At 46.5% G+C, this 27,649-nt stretch overlaps 1 protein-coding gene across 2 annotated transcripts in view; it reads right to left on the bottom strand.

The window, feature by feature from the left end:
* Positions 1–5,056: 5,056 nt before the first annotated feature.
* Positions 5,057–27,649, bottom strand: part of NOL10 (nucleolar protein 10) — an 84,159-nt gene continuing 61,566 nt past the window's right edge. Inside the window, exons 17-21 of one of the 2 annotated variants that reach the window (XM_008688232.2) lie at positions 27,275–27,364; positions 18,785–18,958; positions 18,278–18,525; positions 9,026–9,128; positions 5,057–5,871 (exon numbers count right to left, since the gene is read on the bottom strand). In XM_008688232.2, coding sequence (XP_008686454.2) covers positions 5,752–5,871; positions 9,026–9,128; positions 18,278–18,525; positions 18,785–18,958; positions 27,275–27,364 — 735 coding nt within the window. In that variant the 3' untranslated portion in view covers positions 5,057–5,751. The remainder of the gene's footprint in view (positions 5,872–9,025; positions 9,129–18,277; positions 18,526–18,784; positions 18,959–27,274; positions 27,365–27,649) is intronic. The other variant, XM_040622799.1, reaches the window with a different exon arrangement.

Below are 27,649 nucleotides of genomic sequence, written 5' to 3'. Positions count from 1 at the left end.
CCTTCGCTACCGTGCTGATTCTAAACTACGTCTACAAATTCCTTCTAGGGTTGCCCGATCTAGCAAATAAAAATACAGGTCATCCATTAAATTTGAATTTTGGATAAATAACAACTTTTTAATGTAAGTATGGCCCATGTGATATATGGAACACACTCTGGTAAGTCACGTGTTTATCTGAAATTCAAATCACACCAGGCATCCTGTATTTATTTCACCTGGCCACCCTACTTGATGGTCCTTCTACTCGAAGATGGCACCTAATTCCTCTCCCGCTGAGCATGGGCTATACTTGGTGACTCCCTCCTAACAAATGGAAAAAAGGACGTAGGACCTCTGCTACCAGGTGATAAGAGGCACTGTGGCTTCCATCTTGGTCTCTCCCATCCTTGGATACCTCTGGGGGAAGTTAGCTACCATGTCATGGGGATATTCCAGTGGCCCCACAGAGAGGGCCACATGGCAATGAACTGAGACCTCCAGCCTGCAGCCATGCGTCTGAGTGAGGAGGGGGGTCCTCCAGCCCAGGTCTCACACCTCCAGCCCAGGCAATCTTGGTTGACGTCTTGATTGTACCCTCATGAGAGACTCTGCATCCGAACAACCCAGCTAGCCTGATCCTGAACTCCTGACCCACTGAAACTGTTAGGTGACTCTATGATTTCAAGCTGCTAAGTTTTGGGGTAATTTGTTACACAGCAACAGATAACTACTACACTTACTTACTTACGGTATCACTCCAGTAATTGTCTTCTCTCTCTGACGTCAACGCTTTTTCCTTTTCCTGGATGATTCCCAGCACCATGCAGACATGCTGGGATTTCTCCTACTTTAAAGAGAACCCTCTCTTGATCTCACAGGTCCTATTTTCTGCTCCCTTCTATCTAAAAACTACCAAGTGCTGTGTACCATCCCTCCTTCCGATTCCTTTTCCCTACTCTGTCCTGAGCTACTCCAGTGAGGCCTTCCAGCCCAGAAACAGCTCTTGTCAAGGGAGAATTGCCGCTCTGGTACTGAATCCAAAGTTTCAACTAACTCAACTATTCACTTCATACAAATCTATTAGACAGCGACTATGTGCCAGGCATGGTGCTGGATGTACAGCGGTGAACAAAACAGACCATAAAAAAAATCCCTACTCTTACTGAGTTTGCATTCTGGTGGGTGGGGGACAAACAATAAATAAAAAAGGCACAAAAAAATGAGTATTTATGGGCAAAATAATACAGTATCTGGAATCAAAATATTTCAAAGTAATAAGGTCAATGCGTAGGACTAACAATGAGAAAAGATAAGATTTATTGTTAATTACTGAAGTGTGTGATTGGTGCACGACAGATCATGAAGCTGTTTTCTACTTTGGTGTATGTTTGAAACTTTCCATAATAAAAAGTCTTTTATGAGCACACTGTATTGGGTTCCCGCAGCAGTAAAGGCATGGGGAGTGCTGGGGGCAGAGGCATGACTGTTTTACATAGGGTGGCTGTGGCATGGGGAGTGCTGGGGGCAGAGGCATGACTGTTTTACATAGGGTGGCTGTGCCCTGAAGTGTGAAAGACATGCCAACGGCTGGCAGAGGAAGCACACTCCAAGCAGAGGAAATGCATCTGCAAAGGCCCTGGCTTAAGAGAACGCCTGGAGTGTTCTAAAAGCTGCAAGGTCAGTGCAGTGCTGATGAGGGAGTGAAGGACACAGAAGGGGCAGGTCACACTGTGCCTTGGAGGCTGGGAGGCCTTGGGCTCTTACGTGGAGAGTAAGCCACTGGAGGGTTCTGAAGGAAGGGACCTGATCTGAATTAGATTTTAAATACACTTCGTCTGGTCAGACAGATTCTCTCACTACGTCCTCACCCTACACTCACCCTGCTGGGTGGGGTCTTCCCTATCAGCCAGTGACAACTGGACCCCTGCGTTTGCTAAGACCAAACGCCTCGTGGCCACGTCCGGCTCCTTTCCCTCAACCTCCACAGCCAGTCCGGCCGCAGACCCCACACGTGAAGTGCCATGGTGCCCCCGCCGGTGACCTGGTACCGTCCATTCTGCTCACGGCAGCTGGAGACTACATGCCGTGGGGCTTTCATGAGATGAAGACCCATACATTTGTCCTAGGAACTTTTTAATAATTAGAGTTGCAGGCATAACACACCCCACAAAGGGTACTGAAAAGAATGTCATAAGATTAGCCCACTTATGTTACAAGATATTTGCTTCTGCACTTACAGCAAACAGTGGATCCTATGCACAAAGCTAAAACTATATCCTAACTAGAGAACGGGGATTCTCTCACATCCCATACACACACACACAAAGACAAAATGGAAATGACATTTACAGTGCTTTGCTACATAGAGGTGTTTCATAAAGATACTATGTCCACTTAAAAAATAAGTTGGGTTATGGGGCACCTGCGGGGTTCAGTCAGTCAAGAGTCCCGACTCTTGATTTTGGCTTGGGTCATGATCTCGGGGACCTGTGATCGAGTCCTGCGTTGGGCTCTGCACTCAGTAGGGAGTCTGAGTATTCTCTCTCTTCCTCTCCCTCTGCTCCTCCCCCCATTTGCACATACTCTCTCTAAAATAAATCTTTTTTTAAAAAAAGAAGAAAAAAAAAGTTGGGTTATACTTATTATAGATGCCACTTTTTAAAAGGCTCTTTCTGTGGATTTTCAGGCATAACCATCAATAGGGGAAGAGTCAGCTTATGGATCAAGCATGTCATAAGATACTCTGAAGTTTATACAAAAGAAGGAAGTACATCTCTCTGTATGTCCACACTTGAGAAAATTAGTTCTAAAAACCAGGCTGAGGAAAAGCATAAATAGAATGGCCCTACTGGATGACTACAACATGTATATATAGTTGTTTATAAAACAGTAAAATATTTGAACACATATACCTTATACTAATAGGAAGTATATCAGGGGGATTAGATGGGAGTAAGTTGTTATAATGGGTATAGGGGACTTTGATAAAATAATTCTTTTTCTAATAAGAGTTTTTCATTGGAGTATAAAAAGTCGTGAGAGTAGCTCACCACCCAGGTTAAGGGGAAGAACCAACCAGAGCCTGGACGTCCCATTGCACCACCCGTACGCCCCCGCCACTTTCCCTGCCCACTGCCCTGATTGCTGAAAACAGCTTTCTTTTAAATAGTTGTTTAAAAATATATTGAGGCATCAGTCCAGGGATATTAGAGAATGAGGGGGATCTGGAGCAGGATGAAAGGAGAAGCCATCACTCAGGAGCCCCCGGGATGGTCCTGTTGTGAAAACCAAGCCCCCGCCTGTAGGCTGGGCCACGAACGCCCTGCGTGTACGTGCCTGGGGGAGATCCACGACCGAGGGCTGGTACATACTCTGTAGCATGCAACCTGGGCTTCCAAGGAAGGTGAGGACTGTAGCGGGTGCTTGAAGAATCTCAGCCCGGAAGAGGTGGGGCTGTCACAAGGCGCTGACAACGCAGCCCGGGGCGGGAGCGGGTTTCGGGGCAGCTCTGTTCACTGCGTTTTCTCCGAACGCCCATCACAGATGCAGCCCAGGTCCTCCACCTGCCCTTTCAGGAACCCCCCAGAACAAAAGCCAAGGGGCACCCCTGCCTTTGCAAAACCTCGGCATTGAGAAATCCGCCGAGTTCCGAGGGGCACGCGCCGAGATGAGGGAAGGGCGGCCGGGGAGAGACAAGCTCTACCAAGCACCCGTGAGCCTGCCGCCGCGCTCAGTGCTCACCCAGGTACCTCGTGTCATTCTCCTGAAAATCAAGTCTTGGGCCCATTTCATGGGAGGAACTGACACTCAAGGAGGTTAAACAAACAGTCAAGGCTCCAGAACTGGTGGGCAGCAGGGCCGGGACTGAACCCTGGGCCGGGCTGGTTCCGCGGCCAGCGTCCCAGGCCCTCGGTCCGGCGACACCCTGACGCCCGCCTCAGAAGCAGCCCCGTTCGCAGAGCACACGCTCGCGCCCCACTAGCACGCGCCACTGAGCCTGGGATTTAGCTCCATGGCCTACTGGCTCCCCACTCCACCGGGAGGCCCCCTGAGAAGGAAGGAAAGGAAAAGAGAAGGCCAGGTAGGGGTGGGGAAGGCCCTGACCCCGGAATATCGGTCTGCGGCGCAACCGCTCAGCCCGGGGGAAAAACTCCGGCCAGGGGGTCCTTCCTTAACTTCTGAAATCCTCCTCTAAGGAAGCCCTCGCTGTGGACACAGAGACCAGCAAGTGCAGAAAAGCTGAGGCCCCTTCCTTTGGGAAGAGTGAAGGGGACAGGACGCCGAAGAGGCAGGGCAGGCGGCACCAGGGATGGAAACAGGTGAAGCCGCTGGTCCCAGACCACAAGCTGGGTGGGCGCCCAGGGAACAAGACTCTTCCTGGTGACGGTGTCTGTCCATACCCGTAAGCCGCACACATGCCAGACATACACACCATTACACACACATCACAGACACGCACACTCACACCACACACACATCACAGACACACCACAGACATGTGCACACACACCAGACACACGCAAACACACACCAGATACACACACACCAGATACACATTCACATCAGACACACACACACATCGGAGACACACCGGACACCACACAAACACATCACAGACACACACACACACACACATGCTACAAACATATCTTTTCTTCTGGAAACAGACTGCACCTCTCAGGCCTCAGAAGGGGACACATGTCTGTACAGAAGCAACAGAGATAGGGAACAGGACAGGAAAGACGGCAAGGAAAGAGAGCAGGGGAGCCCTGAAGGGCTAAGGAACAACGTTGCAACAGGAGGAAGAAAATGGGGAGAGAGACCCAGATGAGTCTGGGGCCCGGGATCCGGGTGTCCGTGAGGCGAGTTACACAGCCTGCAGCCGGGTCCTGGCAGCACATTCTCCCTTTGTGCTTAACCGCTTTTCAGTTAGATTCTACCATTTAGAGGCCAAAGAGCCCTGGTTTCAGTTGTATCTAAAGAAACACACCTCCAAAATCATAATACCTGAGGACTAGGGAAACCAAATTCAATTTTCAAATTAACTCAAAGAATGGTTCTTTATCAAAGAAGCTACTCAAATGAAAGTATTTATTCTTACAAATGTTTTCTCCAGCCAGTTTATCTCAAATTGCACTTAAGAAAAAGGAAAAAAAAAAAAAAAGAAAAAGAAAACCTGTATTTAATCTTGTGAAAAGTTAAAAGAATAACCAGTAGCTTCCATTTCTTAAATTATATTCTTTTTATAAAAATATGTTTAAAAACATCCCCCCCACATAAACAAGCCACAAACTGCCAACGTGGAAGTGCAAACACGGCCAACACGGACACTTCAGGTGAAACAGGAACGGGGTTCCTGGGGGGTCAGCAGTGAAGGGCAGCAGGCACTGCAAGGAAAAAAGTCCCCAGGACATGGTTGATCTGCATTTTTAGCACGGGATAACCTGCCATTTCATGGTACACATTTCACAAGATTGAAAAGCAACACTCTGCTTTACTTGATTAAAACAACGGGGGAAACGGACAATGTTTGTGGGGAACAACTTACAGACCGTGCTCTGGGGGCAACGCACTGCCTACCGCGGGGAAGGGGGGCGGTTTCCAAGTCTGCCGCAGAAGGCATGGGGACAGCTGCCAAACCTTTACCTTGCCCAGGTACCAAGAATTTACACGAACTGTTAACGTGTGTTCCCTGTGTTCGCCGTGCTCCAGTGACGGTCAGTGTGGGCGCTCCTCCCGAGCCACGTGCAGGCCCGATCGTTTCCAGAGTCAGTGAAACGGCCGGCCGCGTCTGTGTCGGGACTTCAGGTGACCGGCTGAACGACGGAGGGTCTTCCTTTCTTGTCGGTGCAGCTTCTCAGCCTCCTGCTGCTTCTTCTGCTGTTCGGACTGAAGGCAAAAATTACATGAGAGGGAAAGAGCAAGAAAACCCCAACACCCCCTTTCGTAAGCAGCACACCCCCAACCACAGCCGGGCCGAGGGAGCAAAGCTGCCCAGGGGGCCCCAGGGCACGCAGTCTGGACCCTGGACTCCGCTCCCACAATGCTGTGCCGTTTATTAGCCAGAGCCGTCACTTCACTTACACTGCCCCGAACACACACACACACACACACACACACACACACACACACACACAGCTAACGTGTACTGAAGGTGTATTGTAACCCACCCACGGTTAAGTATCATTCACCAGAATGGGTTCTAAAGAAATTTGGTTGTTTCCAAAAAGTCCAACTCCCCTCAGAAGCCTGAGATTTGCTGCCATTAACCCCGGACAAGGGCTCAGGAGACAGTCGCCTGTAAGCCCCCGGCTGGTGCAAACATGCAGGTTCAAGGGTGTCACTGCTCCAAGGGCATGCCTCCCACGGTGACGCTTGCCCTGGCAAAGTGGGGGCCCCTCCACCCCAAGGAGGCCCGTGGCTGTCAGCAGCAGTTCTCGGAGAGAAGAGAGCCAATGCAGAACCCACAACAGAGGTCAGAGCTGCCTGGTTTTAAAATCACATTTGACGGTTCTGAGGGCACCAACTCTTGAATGCAAAGATCAAAAAAAATATTCTCAGCTGCTGGAACTGCACAAAAGGTAAACTGAAAAAGCATTTTTGGGGCACAAGTTTTAAAAGCTGAAACGCATTGCCTTAGAGACGCCTGAGGCCTGCTTTACACTGGTCTGTACTATCCTGTGCACCTACAACACTCCGTGTATTTTGCTCTTGAAGAAGCCTCTGTATTCACCTCCAGCGGGTATGACTCAATATTTTAAAATCAAAGAGCTGAGGGGTGAGGGAGTAGTGGGGAAGGAAAGCCATCTGTAAGACCCAAAGCCAATGAGTCCCCCTCCTCTAGGAAGCTCTGTAACCGGGACTCTGAATAATTCCTTCAGTTCTTTTTCTGATTATTACTATTTCTTCAAGAGCCCCCGTAAATCCTGTCCGGTACGTTCCTGCCTAGTAGACCCCAGTGCCTCCGCTCCGGGCCCCTTCAGCCCACTCCTCAGGCAACAGCCACGGTCAGGCTGTTTTTATTTTACAAATAAAAAGGGTCAGTCTTCTGCTAAGTAGAACTTTTCAACAGCCTTCCACGGTTCTACTCAGATTAAGGGCGAGCACCAGCTGTGGCCTGCTCACGAGGCCCTGCAGGACGGAGCTGCGCAGAGGTGCCACTGTATCTGATGCCGCTCACCCTCGTTCAGACCCTCGAGCACGCCTGGCTTCCTCCCTCCTCACGCAAGAACGCTGCCTCAGTGGGACCCTGTGCCCGGCACTCTGGCTGACCCCGCAGGGCTCTTGCTCAGCTTAGAGACCCAACCTGCACATCACTTACCCTTCCCTAGCCCCTCTGCCCCGGTCAGGCCCCACCAGACGCTCTCCCAGCGCCCCGTCCTCCGCTGGAGCACCTGCCCCCGCTCTGACGACATAACCGGGTGTGTCCTTCCTGCGACAGACTGAGAGCTGTGGAGCAAGCGCCACACCGGTCTGGTTCTGTGTGTCCCCAGCACACGCCACGGAGCAGGTATCTGACACACACTTGGTAATGGGGTGCTCGAAAAACCTGGGGAACCGGCACACTGAACTGTGGTGTCAAGACCCTTGTGAGATCAACAAACACCGGTGATTTAACACTTTGTTTCTTCATGTTAAAAAGTACCCCCAAAAAGGCTTCTTGTCCAAACAATTTTGGAAAATGATGTACCAAATAAAGATAAGCAGGGTGTGTTGGAGCTCATTGGTTAGGCGCTTTTCTACATCTCCAGCGTGGACCTCAGTCCTCGGCATTTCCCCGCGGGTCTGATGGGAGAGCGATCTCCTGGGAGTACGTCTCCCTCTCCAGTAGCACATTTCTGCAGAGCTCTGCCAGGCCTTCCCCACAAAGCAGGAGCCTCCAGAGGAGCCGGTAAGCAGCAGTGACGGTCCCGCAGACAAAGCCCTACCCACAAAGGGACTCTCGCCAGCCTCTCTCCGAAAGGCTGCACTGGACGACACCAGCACCACGTGCCCAGTCGCATACGACCAAGGGGCCAGGCCACTCATCTCCCAAGTTTCCTTTCCTTCTGCTTCTCGCCCACCGTCGCCAGCAGGCTGGCCCAGAGAAAGGGGGGACGCGGACACGTGTAGCCCCCGCACCTTATTAGCAGCAGCCTGGCCAAGGGTCTGAGAAACTGCAGTACAGGAAACCTGAAAACTGCATCTGGGACCTAATCCTAGTTTTGCCACTCTACAGCTGTAAATAATACTGAAGCATAAACATTCCCCTTACATTTTAGTTACATATTAGAGAGTATATACAAGGGGCGCCTGGCTGGCTAAGTGGGTAGAGCATGTGACTCTTGATGGTGGGGTCGTGAGTTCAAACCCCACACTGGGGGTAGAGTTTACATTAAAAAAAAAGTATACATGAAAATCCTGGGAAAACTTGAGATTTTACCTAAATAAATCACACACCTAGTATCAAAGGAGATTTTTATTAGACACTACACAAATCCCTAATTACTCCTAAAAGTGAGATTTAATAGCTAAAATTTTGTTGCTCTAATGATACAAACAGGCAAAATCAAACACAAATGGACACCATTCTCCAAATAGCTTCGCAGCCTCTGCTTGAGTCAGCTGTGGGCCATGGTAAGTAGTTCTTAGTGCTTCTTTGGTTTTTCACAAAAAAACTAGTAATTTCGGAGGCATCTTATTTTCATTTTCCCACGAATTCTAAAAGCCCTGACAGTCAGGGCTTTCTCATTACGAGGCGGCACCTGAGGTGGCCCAGTGACCCTGAAACCACACTGCCGGCTCCACACGAGCCCTGGGTCACTAAGGTCCCGCCTCCGTCAGGACAGCAGGAGCCCGCCTGGCTCTGCTCGGCCTCAGCCAAGCTGTGCGCTCGCTCCCAGCCCGGAGGGGCTCTGGCTGCCGGGAAAGTGCTAGAACAGGAACACAGCTTCTTCAACAGGGGAAAGCTTGGGAAGGCCGTGCGGAGGTCAGGCACATGCACAGCACTACTGGAAGCCTATTTTCCTTTCTTGAATTAACAAAATCACGTTACAAAACTTACCCTCTTTAACGTGAATGTCAACTGTTTGCTGCCGACTGTGGTGTCTGCTACGCTCAACGTGCCATTTTTCGCTTCGAGTTTCAAACGATCTTCAAGGGTTTTACTGGAGAGATTTAAGAGAATGACACAGTAATTAGCATTATGTTTTGATTTAGCATTTGAAACAAGTTTTAATTAGAACGGATCACAGGAAGAAAATCTGCTACGCCTGTGGGGAGAGACAGAAAATGGCATTCACTGAACACAATCGCGGCAAGAATTGGGGGCCAACAGTCATCCCTCACGCTCAACAGATACACAGTAAAAAGAGCAGCTGCCAAAACACCCGCTAATTTCGTGTTTTAAGTGGCGGTTCCAAATCTATTTTCAATGGCTGCTACTTATCTTACTAAATCACATTTCTGAAGCTGACAGGCAAGGAGCGATATTTCCGAAGCCTGTAATTTACCATAATGGTCAGTGGCACGTACGTTTCTGGAGCGTGTTGTATTTAAACCGCGCTCCAGGCAGACAGCAGAGCGCGTCACGCTTCCGCAACTCAGTCACCTCTCCAAGGCAGCGGACACCGATCAGGTCTTGCAGGTGAAGCCAGGGAGAAGTGCGGGGCGAGTCCGGAGGCTCCCTTCACCCGCCCTTAGATCCCTGGGCGACACTCACCACCCACAGTACGAACCCCCTGAACATGAGTCCGTCCGACCACAGACAACAAATGAAAGCACCGCAGGTAAATTCTATCCGATTCAGTCTGTTCACTCCCTGCTACTTCTCTTGGTGCCTCTTCCTTCCTCTTTCTTTTTCTTTTCTTTCTTTCTTCCTTTCCTTTCCTTCTTCCCTTCTTTCCTTCCTTCCTTCCTCCCTTCCTTCCTTCCTTCCTTCCTTCCAAGATTTTATTTATTTATTTGACAGAAAGAGAGACAGCCAGCGAGAGAGGGAACACAAGCAGGGGGAGTGGGAGAGGAAGAAGCAGGCTCCCAGCGGAGGAGCCTGATGTGGGGCTCGATCCCAGAACGCCGGGATCACGCCCTGAGCCGAAGGCAGACGCTTAACGACTGAGCCACCCAGGCGCCCCTTCCTTCCACTTTCTTACTTGAATTACTCTTCCCCCCGAACTGTACCCCAGATGTAAATTTCATTGCGCTTCTTGATCACATCTGCCCCACCCTGTTCTAGGGTCTCTGTATATAATCTGTGCCCCCGCTGTGGTCTGCTGTGCCCTGCAATTCTCGGTCACCTGCACCAGTAACACCACCCTACCTGGCTTTACAATCAAGACGTTCAGTTTGTACCTTGTACACGTGACCCTTCATTGCCTGTCACAATAATAATGTTTTAACACGTGATCCTTCATTGCCTGTCGCAATAATAATGTTTTATCATAAAATCAGAACAGTGGCCCTTTCCGTGAACTGGGTTTGGAGGAACAAAACGGAATGAAGCTTCAAGACAGACTCGCAGTGAGTTTCCATGTGAGCGCTAATGCTTGGAGAACCGGCGGCCAAGGTGCCCGTGATGGAAACGGGAGGAGGGGGCCGAGGAAGCGAGAGGGAAAGAATATGGTTCTCTCTTCTTTCCTGTTCCCTCTTCCAAAAAAGGTCAACACGCTTCCCTTTCCAATCCTCCTCGTACCAACTAAAGTTGAATGTACCCCTTTCGAGTTAACCTGTAAAAAAGCCTGACTGAATTTAAAAACGGCTGAATTGGGAGAAGGGTTTTCTTTTGCCTGAAATACGATCTTCATAACTAATTACTGAGCGGAATGCGGCTCCGAAATGGCCCGCAAGATAAAGTGATGCTCCTTTGAAATTCTGCGGGAAATGTTTGATGTTCGCACCATGAGAGATTTATCTCCGGTTTATGACTAGTAGTAACATACTGAACATGCCTTCTTTATATAACTTGAGACGTGAAGTGGTTAGCATAAAAGTGGCACTCTTTTCTAAGCAATAATGTTATTAAGAAGCACTTTTAAAGTACTTTTCATCTTCAAAGTGCTTTACAGACGAACTAATTAATCCTTTCAACATCCCTGAGACACAAGTATTTATCCTTTATAGATGGCAAGAAGGGAGGTGAGGCACTAAATGACTCGCCCCAGGCCACGCGAGGACTCAAGTCTAAAACCAAGATTCCAATTTAAGAATTTCTGGTTTCCAGGATTGTGTCAGACCAAACTTGATTTATAAAGTTTTGTGTAGGAAACTGCGTCCACGAAGTCTTCCAAATGACAAGCTTCCACACGACAGAAGGAGTGAAACGATCTAGTTTAGTTTGGCTTTTTTAAAGCAGAACTCAAACGTGAAGTGTAACCGGACTCCAGCGCGGCTGTGAATTATGTCAGCCTAAGCAAATTCCTTAGCCTGTTCGAGCCATTCTTGTTCTTCCCTTTCATAGCTTCTGAAGAGCTATGGAGCCACTGAGACAGGGTGGCACACAGCAAACACTAATTTGGGAAGAAAGTGACTTTTCAAGTAAATTGTGGGCAATTACTACTCTTTTAAGAATGACCTTATTTCCTCCATGATAGGGTATATAAATTCTGGTTTTCTCTCAATGTACTTTCAACGTGCACTTGTAAAAACTTGTTCTGTCTGGGCTACTTGGAAAGACAAGCGGAGTTTTAGAACGAGCCGTGGCAGAAGATCAGACACAGGTACTGAGCGTGGAGATTTCTACATTAAAGCAAGTTCCACTTCCCTCCCTTTGAAAGTCGGTTTACGGTATGTGGCTGCTAACCAGCAGTTCTAAGCCAGCGACCTGAGAATGAAGTCAGTCAGAGACGACTGAAGAAGCAGACAGACACCTGAAAACTGTCTCATGTAACAGAAGAACAAAATGCAGAAATCCACGCTGTGTGACATCGATAAATACGGTTAAGAACTTGAGGGGGAAAAAATGTCAGTGTCATGCGATGAACAGCCCTACACCACGTTGGGGGGACTGGAAGAAGATAGACGTGGGCTTCTAACCTTTGCCAACCTTCCAAAGGTTGAAAGGATGGAATTATCCAGCACAGGACAGCGGACAGGGCTACGAGAAGGAAGAACAAGAGTTCTCAGCAAGGCTATCTTAAAAAAAAAAAAAAAAAAAAGGCACAAAGTACCAGGGGAAACATCGAATTAGGTGTTTATTATATGCCCCAGGAAATAATGCTCCTCAACTGAGTTTGTTAAAATCACTTTGTGTGGAGGCATGTGCGTTAGTCCAGCACTCAGAGGATTTAACTCAAAAAAAAGGACTCACTCTTCCTCCACAGTCCACAGCAAAGGGAACAGGCAGGCAGTGGAGAAAAGCGATCCACAGCCCAATGGCAAATGTTAAATACTCTGTTTAGAGCCAAATACCTTTGACAAATATTTACAGAGACTGTGCAGGTCACCGAGAACTCCATCTCAATGCTTTCTGTCAGCATGTGTTCCTCAAAGCCTGTCTCAGGAGATAGAAACTGAAGCAACCAGGGTATCTGGATACCTTATCTATCAGCTCTGTTCATATTTAAAAAGATTCCTAACACCCACGGTTGCTGCAAGTGTGGGGAAACAGGCACTGGTAAGAACTCGAAGAGCTCAAAGACTTTCCCCGGGCGATATGACCCCTTTTGATCCAGCAAGTTCCAGGACTGGGTCGTACAGTCTAAAGAAATCCCTGCACATGTGTACGGATTTCTAACCGTGGAACAGAGGAAGAGGAAAACCAGAAACAACCTAACTCTCCCGCACGAGGGAATGTTACAGACGTTACCGCCCAACCAGCTTATGAACTATCCATGCAGCTACTGGGAGACCTATACGTACTTGCAAAGAAAAATTTTCAAAACTTATCGCTACGTGAAAAGAGCAGTTCACTGGCAACAGCATCAGTAGGGCCCCTTCGTGTCCGGGAGAGAACAGCCCACACTGCACACGTGTGAGCCTGCACCCTGAGGAGTCACTGAATTCCAGAAAGGCGCACACAGCAGTGACCTCAGGGAGGGAGTGTGGAGGTAAAAGGGAGACTTTCACCTTTTATTCTACATTCTTATGTATTACAATGAAAAGATGCTTACACGTCACCTGAGTGTATATCAACTTGAGTTAAGAAGAGATTCTTTTTTCTAAGTGCAACTTTGGAATTAAATTGCTTTCAAAATTAGATGAAAAAATGCTTCTATTAAAATAAGACTGTGTTCCTTCAGCTCTCGTCCACGGCAGTGAGGAAAATTCGCTGAAGAGTAAAAGCGGGCCACAAATCGTCCAGAAAGCGGATACAGTTGTGGGCATGGTAAGCAGCTCCCTGAAACCATCTGGGGAAGAAGGGGAATTCCTCCAAGGCAGGAAATGTCTTTGAAACCTCTGAATTTCCAAGACGGACCACAGGCTAGGTGCTTCAAAGAAGGCTTTCCTCCTGAAGGGCTGTCTGGCAGGGAGAGGAGGGGAGGCAGCCCCAGCTACTGAGCTTCAGGAAGCTGTGTTGTTCTAGACCTCTCTCTCCTCCAGGCTCACCAGTACGTCCCCACCAGTGCCTCTGTTAGGCCCTGCCGACCTGCCCACTGCTGCCCCGTCGTTACTGGAGAGGCTGACGTGCCCAGACTCCTGACAGACCCCACTTTCTATCCCTCCCTTCCTGATGGCCTCCCCTTGGGGCTCCGAGGATGTACCCTGTCCTTTCTGAGGCTGTCTCCTGAACCCGTGCCCGGGCCCGTCTCCTCCCGACTGCTTGCTGAATTCAGCTCTGTCCGTTGACTCTGGTCTCTCGCATCACTGTCTGCTTGCCACAGTGAACCCCTCTCTGCCCACTAACACATTCTAGCTCTAATAGCCGAAAAGATCTTCCCCATCAAGTTACTGGCTTCAATGCCTTCCTTTTTCTGCCAGACTTCCTGGAAGAACCATCCACATTAACTTCTCACAATATTTATTATCTCTATTCATTCATCGGTCCACTGCAATCCGACATTTGGGCCGATGCCTGAGAAGCTGGTCCCGGCAAGACAAGCTTCCTAATCGCTTTGCTCTGTTCCATGGAACCCCAGGCTCCCTCCGACATTTGCGCCACACCCTCTGCGTCTCCCTGCTTGGCTCTTTGCAGCTTTCCTTCTACATCTCTGAAAACTCCTCAGTGATCTTTACTACTTCCTCCTCTGTTTGTCCTCCAAATGGGAATTCGTAGCCCTTGGCTGTCAGTTTTACGGGTGACAGCTCTAAAATGACATGCAGTACTTTGCGTGCAAGGGTATCTGTCTAAAGAGAGGTGTGCGGTTTTTATCACAGACTCAAGAAAAATACCGGTTCCCCAGGGGCTCCCCTCTTCACCCTCACCACACTCTGCACACTCAGAGTCGGTCGCAATCACACAGGGAAGGCTGCTCGCTCAGCCCCAGGTCTCTGGCCCGGGCCCTGGGTCTCGGTTTCTCTACTGAACCAAGAAGGCACTTGGGCACCGCACACTTACTGTGCTGAGAGCCGGCTCAGTACTCGCAGCCTTAAACCTGCTTTTCAGTCTCTTTCTTGACCTTGGCGGCAACATTGCCAGACAGTTCCACATCGCCCGACCACTCTTTTCTCCTTCGCTATTAAGTTAGTAACCGAACAATGTTGTGCTGTATGCCCATTTTCCTTTCTTATTCTTAGACAGTCTTGTGAATAACTTGGCCCTCGGCTGGCCTGGTCCTCTCTGTCCCACAGTTCGGGCTTTTGACTTCTGACCGGGACTACTGAATAGTCTGTTAGCTGAGCTCAGGGGCCCCTCCCTGCACTTTCTCTCTAAAACTGAGGTATTCATTACCAGTTTCTGGGAAAGAGGGACTTTTTATGCTTATGTTTTTACTTTTATTTTCTGTAACAAACATGAGCTGCTTTTATTAGGTAAGCAGCTACATGATTTGGGGAAGGGGTTGGAAACAGATTCGCTCATGGTAATCTCAGAGGCTTAGCAGCGCCTGGGGCAGGACCTGTGTGCCGCTCCCCGGTTATTCTCCGGGCTCCCCCCAACGCTTTCACACGGGGCTCCCTGCTCCCACCTGCTCCCTGCTCCCACCCGGCTCTGCGGGAATGCAAGTCTTTCCCACCCTGCTGTGGGTGCTCACCTTTTTGTCTTTTGTCTTTGACCAGTTTCAACAGGACCCCTTAAAAAGACTTTTTAAATCTCCAGAAGTTAAATCCCTTCCTTTCTTATGCACTTTCCCCATGCCTGTTCACAGCTCCAGACTATCCTGAAGGCTGCAGGCCTGCGAGCTGTGCCTTGTGTTTCCACCTGGCTCAGGACTCACACTAGGCAGGCACGCAGCGAATGTCTGACTGCTGAATGGGCGGCCAGAGAGGCCGAGAGGTGGGTGAAGAGACTCACAAAGCGCAGCACACTGTAAGGTATACAAATACGTGCCGGCAGACACACGTATGTCTGATGCCACGTTACCATGCCCAGCAAAGACAGGACTCACTCAAGCATCAGGTTAGGACTCCTAATTCACTTTTCCCTTTGCAGAAAACGTTTTAAAGTTGGGCAAGTCCAAGGGAACATCTGAAACATAAAACACTCAGTTTTGATGCTGTGCTTTACTGACTGCCTTGTGGGAACTCACAGAATAAACAGAAAGCGTCACTTTGGTTCTCTGAAGGATAATGGTTCAATGCTTCATTAAATAATACAAAGATATTGCAAGTTCAGGGTTTGCCAAAATAATCCAGTCAAGACTAGAACTCAATAAGCAGTTTGTGCCAAAATGTCAGCAAACTGCAGGCTGTTCATACCAAAGGGTTATTACCTTAAGCAATAGGACTCTCCTTTTCAGCTCATGAAGTATTATCACTTCTATAGTTCCTCTTCTCAAAAAAAAGTTTAACTTAGTAAAAATGTTTAATTGTGGTGTATTAACTTGGCTATTATTTATCCATTCAATACTAAACTTCCATCCCTTTTGTTTCTCTTATTAATGTCCTGCTACAACCCACAGGCAGAACAAAAATGTCAGAAAGTTTAGTCATGCCTCCCACCCCCAAATCACCATGTTACCAGGCTTACCTAAAGACAACTGTTCCCAGGTTTTCCTGGCCAATGGCTTGGGAATAAATGGGTTCTTTCTCAGTTACCTTGAGAGGGTAACTTCCTGAGTTGCCTGACATGTAGCCACGGCACAGGAGAGTCACAGTTCCACAAAAACTTATCAAGTGCTTACTTGGGTCTAGTACGGATTCAGGAGCCAGTAGTCAAGGAAATAAAGCAAGACAAAACCAGCAGATAATCTAACAAAGAAACTCACTCTACAGAACCAGAAAACTACAACTAGTCTTCCCTCTGCTTCTGAGTAGGACTCCAAGTTGAATACCCAAGACTAACAGGTACATAAAAGGTGAGGGCTGCATGCACTGCTGGTGGGAACGTGAAATGGAGCAGCCTCTTTGGAAGACAGTTTGGCAGCTTCTCAAAAGGCTAAACATATGCTACTGTATGGCCAGCCGTTCCAAGCCTAGGTATACAGCCAGGAGAAACGACACCTGTCTGTGTAAGATCTTATACACAAACGTTCGTAACAGCATTATTCATCATAACCAAAGTGTGGAGCAACCCACATGTCCATTGACTGGTGACGGGATGAAGGAAACATGGTCTATCCATACACCAGAATAGTTTTTGGCAATAGAAATGAGTGCAGTACCGACAGATGCGACAGCACGAACACTGAAGGCATTTCGCGACGTAAGGGAAGCCAGACCAAATGCCACATGGTGTGTGATTCCATTGATATGAAATGGCAGAACAGGCAAATCCATAGAGAGAGAAAGTAGATTAGTGGTTGCCTGGGGATGGGGTGGGCTGGGGGCAGATGGCAGCGAATGCTAATGGGGCATGGGGCTTCATTTGGGAGAGATAAAAATGTTCTAAAATTAACTGTGATAGCCGCACAACTCTGAATCTACTAGAAACCAATGGACTGTACACTTTAGGCGAACTGTATGTTATGTAAATTGTATCTCAAGGAAGTTGTTCTTAAAAAAAGTGGTAAAGATATCTTCAAAAGATATCGACCCTATTACTAGATTCTTTTCACCAGCAGATCTTTTGTTCATTAGAACCAGAATTTTGAGATGCTCCTGGATTCTAAGTTGAAGGACTCACTCAACATTTGGTGTCCCAGATACCTGCTAGAAGCCGGTGAGAGGACAAGGACCGGCTGTTATCTCCATTCCAGAAACAATTCAGCCTGTCCATCGATGTCTTCTCTACTCTTTCCCCAATTCCCGCATCTGAAAAACCCCATTTCCAAACAGGAAGCTGGGAGCTGGAGAAGTGCAGGTACAGAACTGGTACTGTCTCCGACCTACCTCATCCATCCCGCCTGACCCCTCCTCCTCTTCTGGGCTCCCCAGGCCCTCCAGCTCTTCTTGCGAGATTCTCTACTATGACCATCTATCACATTAATATTCAGCCCAGGAATTTTCAGAGCAGAGATTTACATAACCTATGGCTTGTACACGATCTGGAATTGAGGACCTAGCTTCTTCCTTATTTAGCTACCTACAACTGAAACTCTCCAAATATTCTTTTTAACACTGACTTTTTTATTGCGGTAAAATACCTTCACGTTGCTGTGCAACCATCACCACTAGCCATTTCCAGAACTTCCTCACCATCCCAAACTGAAACTCTGTACCTCATTAAGTGGCATCTCCCCTTTCCCCTTCCCCCAGCCCTGGGTAACCACCATTCCTCTTTCTGTCTCTATGTATTTGACTATTCTAGAATACCACTCTTTCTCATCTCTCAATTTTCCTGCAAAAGGCTTAAAATTTCTGGCAAATTTTCCAAGGAAACTTTTCAGCAATCAGGCAAGCTGAGATACAGATAATCATCACTGAAATTCTAATTAAGAAAAATAACTTTTTGTTAAGACACGAAGAATTTGTTGCCTCTCAATTACCATTATACAGAAAAGCGCTGATTGTAGGGCACAGAATAAAACCAGTATCTGTAGGTCAGGGCAACGGAGGGAAAGAAACAAGGACAACACAAGAAGTGACCTGCGCAGCATAAAAGTGTTCTTGCGTATATTGGCCAACAGTCCCAGGGCCTGCCCTGGGCCTGACTGTATGTAAACTTCACCCCCGGAAGTTGTTGAAAGCCATCATAATAAAGACCAGTGTATTTCCCCTCAAGTCTTGTGGTGCTTCCCTCACATTAACTCCAAAGAGCAAAATGTCCTCCTCAGGGCAACGTGGCCCGAGGAAGAGCGAGGCCGCGGCAGCCCGGCGAAGCGTCACTGACAGCAGGGTTACTCACTTCAGCAGCTTCTGCTTGGTGGCAGAATCTTTGAAGCTCCTGAATTCCTCGCCTGCTTTGATCTCATAAAACTGGGGCTTGAGGACCGTCTGCTGGTCCTCCCTGAGCTGCTCCTGCCGCTTCACCTTTTCCTCCTGCTGGAGCAGTCTGCGCTGCTTCCTGACCTCTTCGACCCAGTCTTTCTCATCATCTGAACTCTCAGAACTTTCTGCATCACTTGGTTTTCCTTCCGGTTCTTCTTCCTCTTCCTGAAAATAAAAATAGTAAGAAGCAGCTTGTTTCCCCCACCAAACATCGACCTGTTACTCTCTTCTAACTAGCCGTCCTCCACGGAGTACGTGACCTTGCACGCATCGGGGGAAAACGCCTTTCATTAAGTAAGATCTACTTCCAAGCTGAGGTTCAAACAAATTACACCTCCAGTGTCTCAAAGGTTCTTCTAACTTACACAGACAACCTTACGTTAAAGAAACAGCAGCAGATATAAAATGATAAGGAGTACGTTACTTGTTCACGAAGCTCTTGTTGCTCTAAGAGTCTTAGTTTCTTCTTCCTTTTTTCACTTATTTTTGAAACAAGTGGATTCAAAAGCCTAAATTCTTCACTCTCTTCGTCTACTTGGAAGTCAGGGTTCTCAAACATAACTTTGAATCGATCATCGGTGAGAATATTAGGAAGGCTCTGTGACAAAAAGAACACAGGAATTTAAAGTTAGTATGAATAAAATCTAACCAGAAAGTTGGCCTAAAAACATTTCAGTCAATTATAAATTAATTAGCTGTATAAAGCATAACACTAAATTATTAGGAAACTTCTTTAGAACTAGTTTCCAGACCTTTCTAATTGCCCTTGGGTTTTATCGCCCACTCGCAAACAGATTCTATTAATCTATTTCACAGACGATCTGTATTACTTGGCCATTACACATAATGAGCTAAGAATGAACCTTTTTGGCTTAACTTTATGCTAAATACATTGGAAAGAATTTTCTCCAATTAACATTTCTTTTTTTTTTTAAAGATTTTATTTATTTATTCAACAGAGATAGAGACAGCCAGCGAGAGAGGGAACACAAGCAGGGGGGGGTGGGAGAGGAAGAAGCAGGCTCCCAGCGGAGGAGCCCAATGTGGAACTCGATCCCGGAACGCCGGAATCACGCCCTGAGCCGAAGGCAGACGCTTAACGACTGCGCTACCCAGGCGCCCCTCCAATTAACATTTCTCATGAAAAAATACTTTTCAAGGAAATACACGTTTTTGAAACATGGCTTTTTAAGCATAGCTACTAAATTGAAATAAAATTAGTGAGTTTTCCAAGTTCATATTCCAAAACTGGGAAAGGAAATATAGAACAACAACAAGGCAAGAACTAATGTGGTAGGGAGCTGCGGGTAGAAGCTTCCTGACTCGGAGTGAGTTATTTGGAAACATAAGGGAAGCTTCCATCTCTTACAGGATGGCCTCATCAATTTTTTTCCGTAGGCTATTTAATTGTTCACGAAGGATACAGCGTAAACCTTCTCACACAATAAAACTGATAATGAGACCCATTTGAACAGGTCAGGGCCAACAGTAAGTTCCTTTTTAGTTGTACCATTTTCAACAGAGAGTTTTCTAGAGTGTACGACAACTCAGCTGTTCACATAAACAGATGACAATCTTCTACACTCAGGGATCTCCCACGGTTTCTTATCTGCTACAGGCTTGGACACCAGATAAATCAACCCACTTCACAGGGTTTGTAAATTTAACAGCCTGAACACGGGCATGAAAAGCTAACCTGTGTGTGGCTGTTTGTAAGCAGTGGAGTTCTGAGTGTGGTACCTGGAATATAACTTCACAAAAACGTGGTAAGTCATGAGACATTATGGAACTTGGGCTGTTTATTACTGGTATGTACCTAAAATCTAATAAACCCTTATCCTAAAATTCTATGACATACTGAATATATATATTTAAGATACACTGAACAAGCCTTCCCTGATTAAATATCATTTCCAAGATAGTTTTGGGTTCAAGGAAGAAACAAAGATAAGATCTAGTTCCTGATCCCAAGGTGCTAGCTCAGAATCTAATGAGAAAGAAAAAAATCAAAAACCAAAACAAAAACCTGGAGGCTCCAAGGCACCGTATGAAGGATGCTAGGCTGAGCTGAAAGTGCTCTAAGAGCAGAGGTAAAAAGTAGCTGCAACAAGAGACATGCCAGAAGGGCTTACTGGGGGATGCGGCATCTGGCATCAGGACAGACGAATAGGTTTCAACAGACAGAGAGGGGAAGAGCATTTCCAGCCCACTGAGGAGTGAAGAGTCTGATGACATAAGAAGGACAAAATCTGAAAAAGCATTTTTTGACCAGGCCAGACTGTAAGGGAAACCAACACCATAACACCATGCCCTTTATTCTACAGGTGAGTGGGACTCCGAGGGAAGAGGACAATGAAGAAGGGAGAAGGTAACAGCTTGAGGTGTGATCCAGGGCCCTCGATGACAAGGCGAACTCTGCTGTGAGAGGCCTCAGCAGCACGGTAGCTGATGGACTGCTGAGGGAGAGACCAGGCATGAGGAAGACTACGGGGCCCTTTAGGAAACCGGGAAAAGAGCCAGGGCCTGACTCAGGGTGGGAACGAATACGGTCTGAAGAAAGGGTGACCATGAGACACACTTCCACGTTAGAACTGACAGATGCAGCTACAGAGGAACTGGCAGGAGGGGGGAGTGAACAGCAGGGTGCGTGGTCCAGCTTAAGTGACTGGAAAGTTGGTGCTACCAGGAGTTAGGCCCCATCATTGAAGAGCATCAGAAAAAGAGGCGTAGGGCAAAGGATGAGAAGTTCCAAGAAACCAAGATGATCTCCGGCAGGTACACAGAGAAGCTGTGGCACGTTCAGACAACTCCAGAGGATTCTGCACTAGAAAGAAATGAGCCAGAAAGTCATGGACAGACATGGAGGAAACTTGCATCCATATTACAAAGTGAGAGAAGCCAATCTGAAAAGACTTCATATGTATGATCCCAACTCTACGATATTCTGGAAAAGGTAACACTACGGAGACAGTACAAAGACCGGTGGTCGCCAGGGGCCAGGATGAGGATGAACAGGCAGAGCACAGACAATTTTTAGGGCAGCGAAAATACTCTGAATGATATTCTGATGGCGGATACATGTCATTATATCTTTGTCCAAACCGACAACGTACAACAGCCAGCCTAATGTAAACTGTGGACTTTGGGAGATGATGATGTGTCGGGCGTAGATTTACCAAGGTAACCAACGTCCCCTCAGGTGGGGGATGTGGACAGGGGGACAGGCTATGCATGTGGTGTGCAGGGGGGGCGCCCAGGAAAGATCTGTGACTTCCCCTAAGCTCTGCTATGAACCTAAAACGGCTCTAAAGAAACGAAGTCTTTAAGGAGAACGTCATCTGGATTCTGAAGAAAGCCATTAGATGCCTGGGAACAGCACGCCCGGTCTCAAGCGGGAGGAGGAAGCTCGGCTATATCAATTCTTACCGTATTTATTAAATAATCACATTTAGTAATAGGGAAACACGTTACAAAAGAATATGCTGCTAGTATTAAGTTTTTTTTCTTAATTTTAAACAAATAAATTGCCTAAAGACAAGTATGTTTTGGATGAACAACTATAAAATAGTAAGTCTTCTGACCTAGCTATAAAAATATTTCCCTTGGAGATTTTTCCTAGTCTAATTGTTTGTTTTCACAGCTGACTTAAAAAAGGGAGTAGGATCAGACGTAGTCAGTGATGCTCTCCAGTAACGGAGAAGTGTCTGGCCAGCCAGCTACCCTAGAAATACACATGCGCACATGCCATACCTGCCATTCAAATCTGGAAAAACATCTCAAAGCACTGTCCCTACCACAGCCCTACTGCAAAGAAGTATTATCTGTAGATATGAGTGGGATGCTTACTATGAATATTTTGTCCCAACATAGTAACATACAAGGAATGCTTAACATTTGAAACAAGTCAATTCCTTCAATGCTATGATATCTATGAAATTAATGCTAGATGTCTGTGGTGCGGACTTCTGGGTAAGGATGGTAGTCGGAACACAAGCATCTCCTTCTAATCTCTGCTAAAACCCCAGTAAAGCAATAGAAAATGGGCTTTAAAAAGACACGACCCTTAAGGATAAGGAGGACAAGAAAGGAAACAGGAATAGTGAGATTCTGGAAAGAAGAAAAGGCAGGCCTCAATTCCGCCCTGTCCCACGAGTCTTCCCTGGAGGGGAAGAGGTGCCCGCTGGGGCAGCAGCACCCTGAAGGCACGGGAAGCATTTGACAAGAAGAGGCTGCACACTGAGGGCTGCAATGTCACCCCGCCCCCACACCCCAAGCCCTCGTGACGACAGCTCTCAGAATGCTGGGAGCCGGGCCATCACCCTCCAAGCCAGGGAATCTGACCAGCCAAGAGAAAGGCCAAAACAATATTGCTATTTGGAGCTTCTCCAAGTAAACAGTTTGGCTGGGTCTCCACATAGTGAGTGGTGAGTCCTTATCTCCCCATCTCAGAGCTTCCATTAAGCTTTTTTAGATCCTTTACTCTGAAATATAAACAAATGACCTGAGATCACAGCAGGGGAAAACTACTTAAAATTTTTTTTTCTCCAAGAAAATCTGCCAGCGCCTAAGTTTCTGGACTGAACGGACCCACATGGTGGCTGGCACTGTGGGCTGGATTAACGGAGGGAAGACCAGCCCCAGCGTAGCACTGAGCGATCCGTGGGGGGTTTCCTTGGACTCCTCCTCTTCCTTGCCTTACTCTCTTATTTTGGAGGAGAAAATCCTAAGGAACTTCCTGAGGAAAATAAGCACATAATGTATGGTTGTTGCCGAGAACCTGTATGTCTGAAAATGTCTTCACTATACCCTTACACTGACTGCCTGCTTGTCTGGATTAGAAATAATATTCCTTCAGAAAACGAAAGGTCCTTTTAATTCTGCATCCCACACAGGGCAGAGGTGGAGTGTGTCCCCAGGATGCTGACTGTGGACCAGCACCTGGAGGTGGCGAGTCCAGAATGCAAAGAGGCCGACACATGCAGCAGAGACTCCGTCAGGAAAAGAAAAATTAATGTACTAACCGATATTCACAGAAACGTCTTGAGATGACAGTTAGACAACTAGCAAAGGATTGAGGGCTAACCAGTAATCACCATATAGAAAACAAACAAAAAGCCAACCACTAAATCCATGGAAGACAGAGGCTGGATGGGACACGTAATCACAGGTGGCCACCTGACTCCGCCTGGAATGCGAAGAGCACATTCATAGCCCCAACAAGGTAAGTGCTGCACGCTGACTGTCCCAAGCTGCAGAACTTATCAGAAGGGAAGGTCATCAAAAGATGAAAGATGGGGGCGCCTGGGTGGCACAGCGGTTAAGCGTCTGCCTTCGGCTCAGGGCGTGATCCCGGCGTTATGGGATCGAGCCCCACATCAGGCTCCTCCGCTATGAGCCTGCTTCTTCCTCTCCCACTTCCCCTGCTGTGTTCCCTCTCTCACTGGCTGTCTCTATCTCTGTCAAATAAATAAATAAAATCTTAAAAAAAAAAAAAGATGAAAGATGATTGGCCTGACATTTTAAAGCCAAGAAGGAGCATTATAGGCAGTATTAAGAGACTTGGAGCTTTACACCAAAATAATCCGCTAAAAGGGCCAAAGTGTTTGTCTCAGGACAGGTGAAAATGGCGAGGGTGGGGGCAGGAGAGAAGGACAGAGGGACAGCCAACTTTCCTAACAAACCCTGGAGAAACATTTAGTTTTTAAAACCACGTGTTTAAAACTGTAATAAAAGCCAAAAACAATCTTTAATTGGTACTAAAAAACATTAAAAAGAGTATTTGGCATGTTGAAACTGATCTGATCCAACCCAGTGTCTATGCATGGCTCTATCTTTTCCCTAGAGAGATGAATTATTACTTTAAAATATACTCTTAATGGTATCCAATAAACCCGCAGGCTAAGACATCTCTCCATGCATGGCCCAGGCGAGAGTACACTCGGCCTGGAGATGCTGTGCAGGACCACACACGACTGAGCTGAATCCAAGAGAAGGACGTTCATACAAGACTCAAGACTCCAAGGCAGCAATGAAGAACTGGTAGAAGAGGCCAAGAGCCAGGAAATGACACTTGTAAGAAAAATGCCTCAAACCCTTTCAAACCCAGTGAATCACCAGTGTGCCATGCCTCTCCAAGATGCCCGTGCACACAGGAGTGCAATACGGATTCGGTGCAAGAGTGAATGCATCAACTCTTAATTAGAATTAATACCACCAAATGTCTAAGTTTGAATAAAGTCCAGATAATGCTCTTTGACATTAGAGAGTGGGTCTGTTCGCACTGCAGGCCCAGCATCAGTACTGAACAGAACAAACCTTATTACACTTCAATGATGTTACTAAAGTGGCAGCAATATTCGGGAACAGATTTCACTGTCTGCCTCCAAGAAACTCCAGTTGGGGCCAAAGCAGAACTAAACCATACTGGCTTTCACATCAGAAGTCATCAGAGCTGTTAAAGCTCTTAGGGTTTGAAGAACTGAGTTCAAAAGCAAGACTAACGAACTGCTGATAGATGGGACAATTCTTTCAAGTATTCTTTACATTATGAAGGGTTCTTTCCTTAATCCGTGAGTGATTTTTAAAGTCTTCATTTTACTTAGATAACAATGTTAAACAACAAATCATATAAACTTTGTCTAATAACAGCCTGAGATTTCTAAAAAAACTTTAAGTATTTTCGGAAAGAAACCGAGCTCTGATGACAGGCCCGGAATTGGGACAGCAAGCTACCAAAAAGCAAATCAGGGACACATTTTACAAATACCACTTTGTAGCAGAATTTTATCAGGGGACGTAGCTTTTACAAAGATAGCATTTCCAGCTTCCAGGAGCCAAAGAGACAATGCTGTTTGATGAAAGAAGATAAGAATTTTGAAAGCTGTTCCTCCCGGTACTGCAGAAGCAGGACGTAGCCTGATGGAAGATTTTTTACAGGATGACCCATCAACGTTCTGACAAAAACTTTCAAATGCTCAATCATGATTTTTCCCATTGACTACTAAGATCACTTTGTGCGTTTTCAGCTCACACAGTCATTTTTACCGGCCTGCACCCTGTGCACAGGGAGGGCCATCTGTGTTAGAAACCTTCTCTGGCTGTCCCTAACCCCAGTGAAAGTCTGCAAAAGAAAGGGGATGGGAGGCGAGGGCAGGATACCTTTCCCACATCTTCATAAACATCAGGGCCTTTTTAAAAGGCTCCTGAACTGGGTACACCATACTGCACAAGAATCGAAGTTACAATTTAAGTGTCTTACGCTCTGTACTACTAAGGTATGTATCATTATAGGTGAGGACTCATAAGCATAAAACGTAGATGGGAATGCGTACGTCTGCATCCTACACCAGCCCACACTCGTCCCCCTGAAGCTTTAGGGCATGTAATCCAAAGACTGCTTCCATTTAACTGTAAAACGACATTATGAAGTTGAAAAGTGACCTCCCTAACATCCTCAGGTTGGGCTAACAAGAAAACCAAGGTGAACACTCTGAGAGTCCACACAGCAGGAAGCACTGCCGTTCAAGCACTTTACCATCGAATCCCTGCACACACTTAATGCCCTGATGTGAATTAATTAGGAGGGGCCACAGACACAGCACCTGGATATAAATGTATGTAATATGTTTAAGTAATTGTTTCCATGTTGGTACACTATTCACATAAGGAAAATGGAAACAAAAAAGTCATCTATGGATTTACTTAAGAGAGGCTTCTAAAATCAAGATTTAAGTAATACATTAAAAACCCTACTAGACCAGGATGGGAAGATGCAGCCAGGACGAGGAGGCAGAGGGCAGTGAGTGGTGTGTACTCCACTGAGAAATCACAGCACTCCAAGAACACCCCTCTCTGGTCCTATCTTTGCATGTGATAGAAGAAAAAACTATGCCCCAGTAATGCCCAGGTCACCGAGCAAGAAGCTAGTGAGAAACATGCCCCTTCAGCTGCAGTCCTCAGGCGTTAGGGAAGGGAGAGGAACAAAAATAAACACACAAAGAGCTGGCTTATCTCACACTCACTTACCTGGTTAGAAACCAGCAAGAGAACAGAGAAAGAATAAACAAGCAAACAAAAATCTCCTGCGAGCATAACACAGCTGGCCCGAAGTTCCAGGGTCAGGCCCTTCACAGCAGTCGGGGCCTTCGGGCTCCTGAGAGAGCGGATCTTTGTAACTCATTTGAGTGAAGAGCCAGGCCTGATGACCTGCCTGCCTGCTCGTCTAAGCAGATGATAAGAAGTCCTCGCTTACGTGGGAAAAGTAGAAAAATCTCCCCATCTTGATAATATCAGCGACATGAAACACTAACCCTTACTTATTTCATGACTGATCTTCATCCATTTTCATATTAGTAAAGGAAGGTAAGAAGCAGTTACACATAAGTGTGCATACGCCTGATAACGTCAAGTCTAAACAAAAATTAATTACTTCTGGAATTATAAACAGATCTAGTCAGAACAAAGAAAAACAATAAACAATTTAAATATTTAACAACAAAAGGATTAAATAAATTATACATCCTTAAGCAATACATGCAGCTCTCAAAAGTATTTATGAAGAATTTTTAATGAAATGGGAAACCACTTGTGTTATTTATACAACCAGGATAACTATCTTATATATACAATATTATCTCACTGCTACAGCTCCCAAATTTAAGAGAAATAAAACAGGAAGGAAATTCACTAACATATTAATGATGCCTTTCTCTAGGTAGAATTAAATAAGTCACACTCTTCATGTTCTTTTCTATTTTCCAAACTTCGCATATTGAACATATACTATCCCATAAGCAAGAAGGGAAAAAAAGCTACATGTATTTTTCAAGAAGAAAGAAAAAAGATAATTGTAAGTTACTACTAAGAAAATATAGAAACAATTTATCAATGTCTTCACTGCCTTATAAAATCTTACCTTAACTTTCTTTTTCCAGGTAGATTTTTGCTTCTCCTCCTCTTCCTCAATTAATTTAAGTGCCAGTTCTTTGTTAACTTTTGGCAATTTCTAGCAGAAGAAAAAAAAAGTGCATTAAATACCTACATTTTAGCTTTAAAAGTTAATAGTTCTGTAAGGAGTATAATTTCACAAACAGGAAATTTCTTACTTATTTATTTTTTAAGTAGGCTCCATGCCCAGCATGGAGCCCAATGCAGGGCCTGAACCCATAACCCTGAGATCAAGACCCTAAGCTGAGATCAAGAGTCAGACGCTTCACTAACTGAGCTACCCAGGCGCCCCTCCAATTCTTATTTTGGAAATTTCATTATCCCCAGAGGAGGAAATAATGTG

This window comes from Ursus maritimus, unplaced genomic scaffold (genome assembly GCF_017311325.1).
Source record: "Ursus maritimus isolate PB19 unplaced genomic scaffold, ASM1731132v1 scaffold_6, whole genome shotgun sequence".
In the NCBI taxonomy this organism is placed as follows: domain Eukaryota; kingdom Metazoa; phylum Chordata; class Mammalia; order Carnivora; family Ursidae; genus Ursus; species Ursus maritimus.
This window is presented reverse-complemented; position numbering and strand designations above follow the sequence as displayed.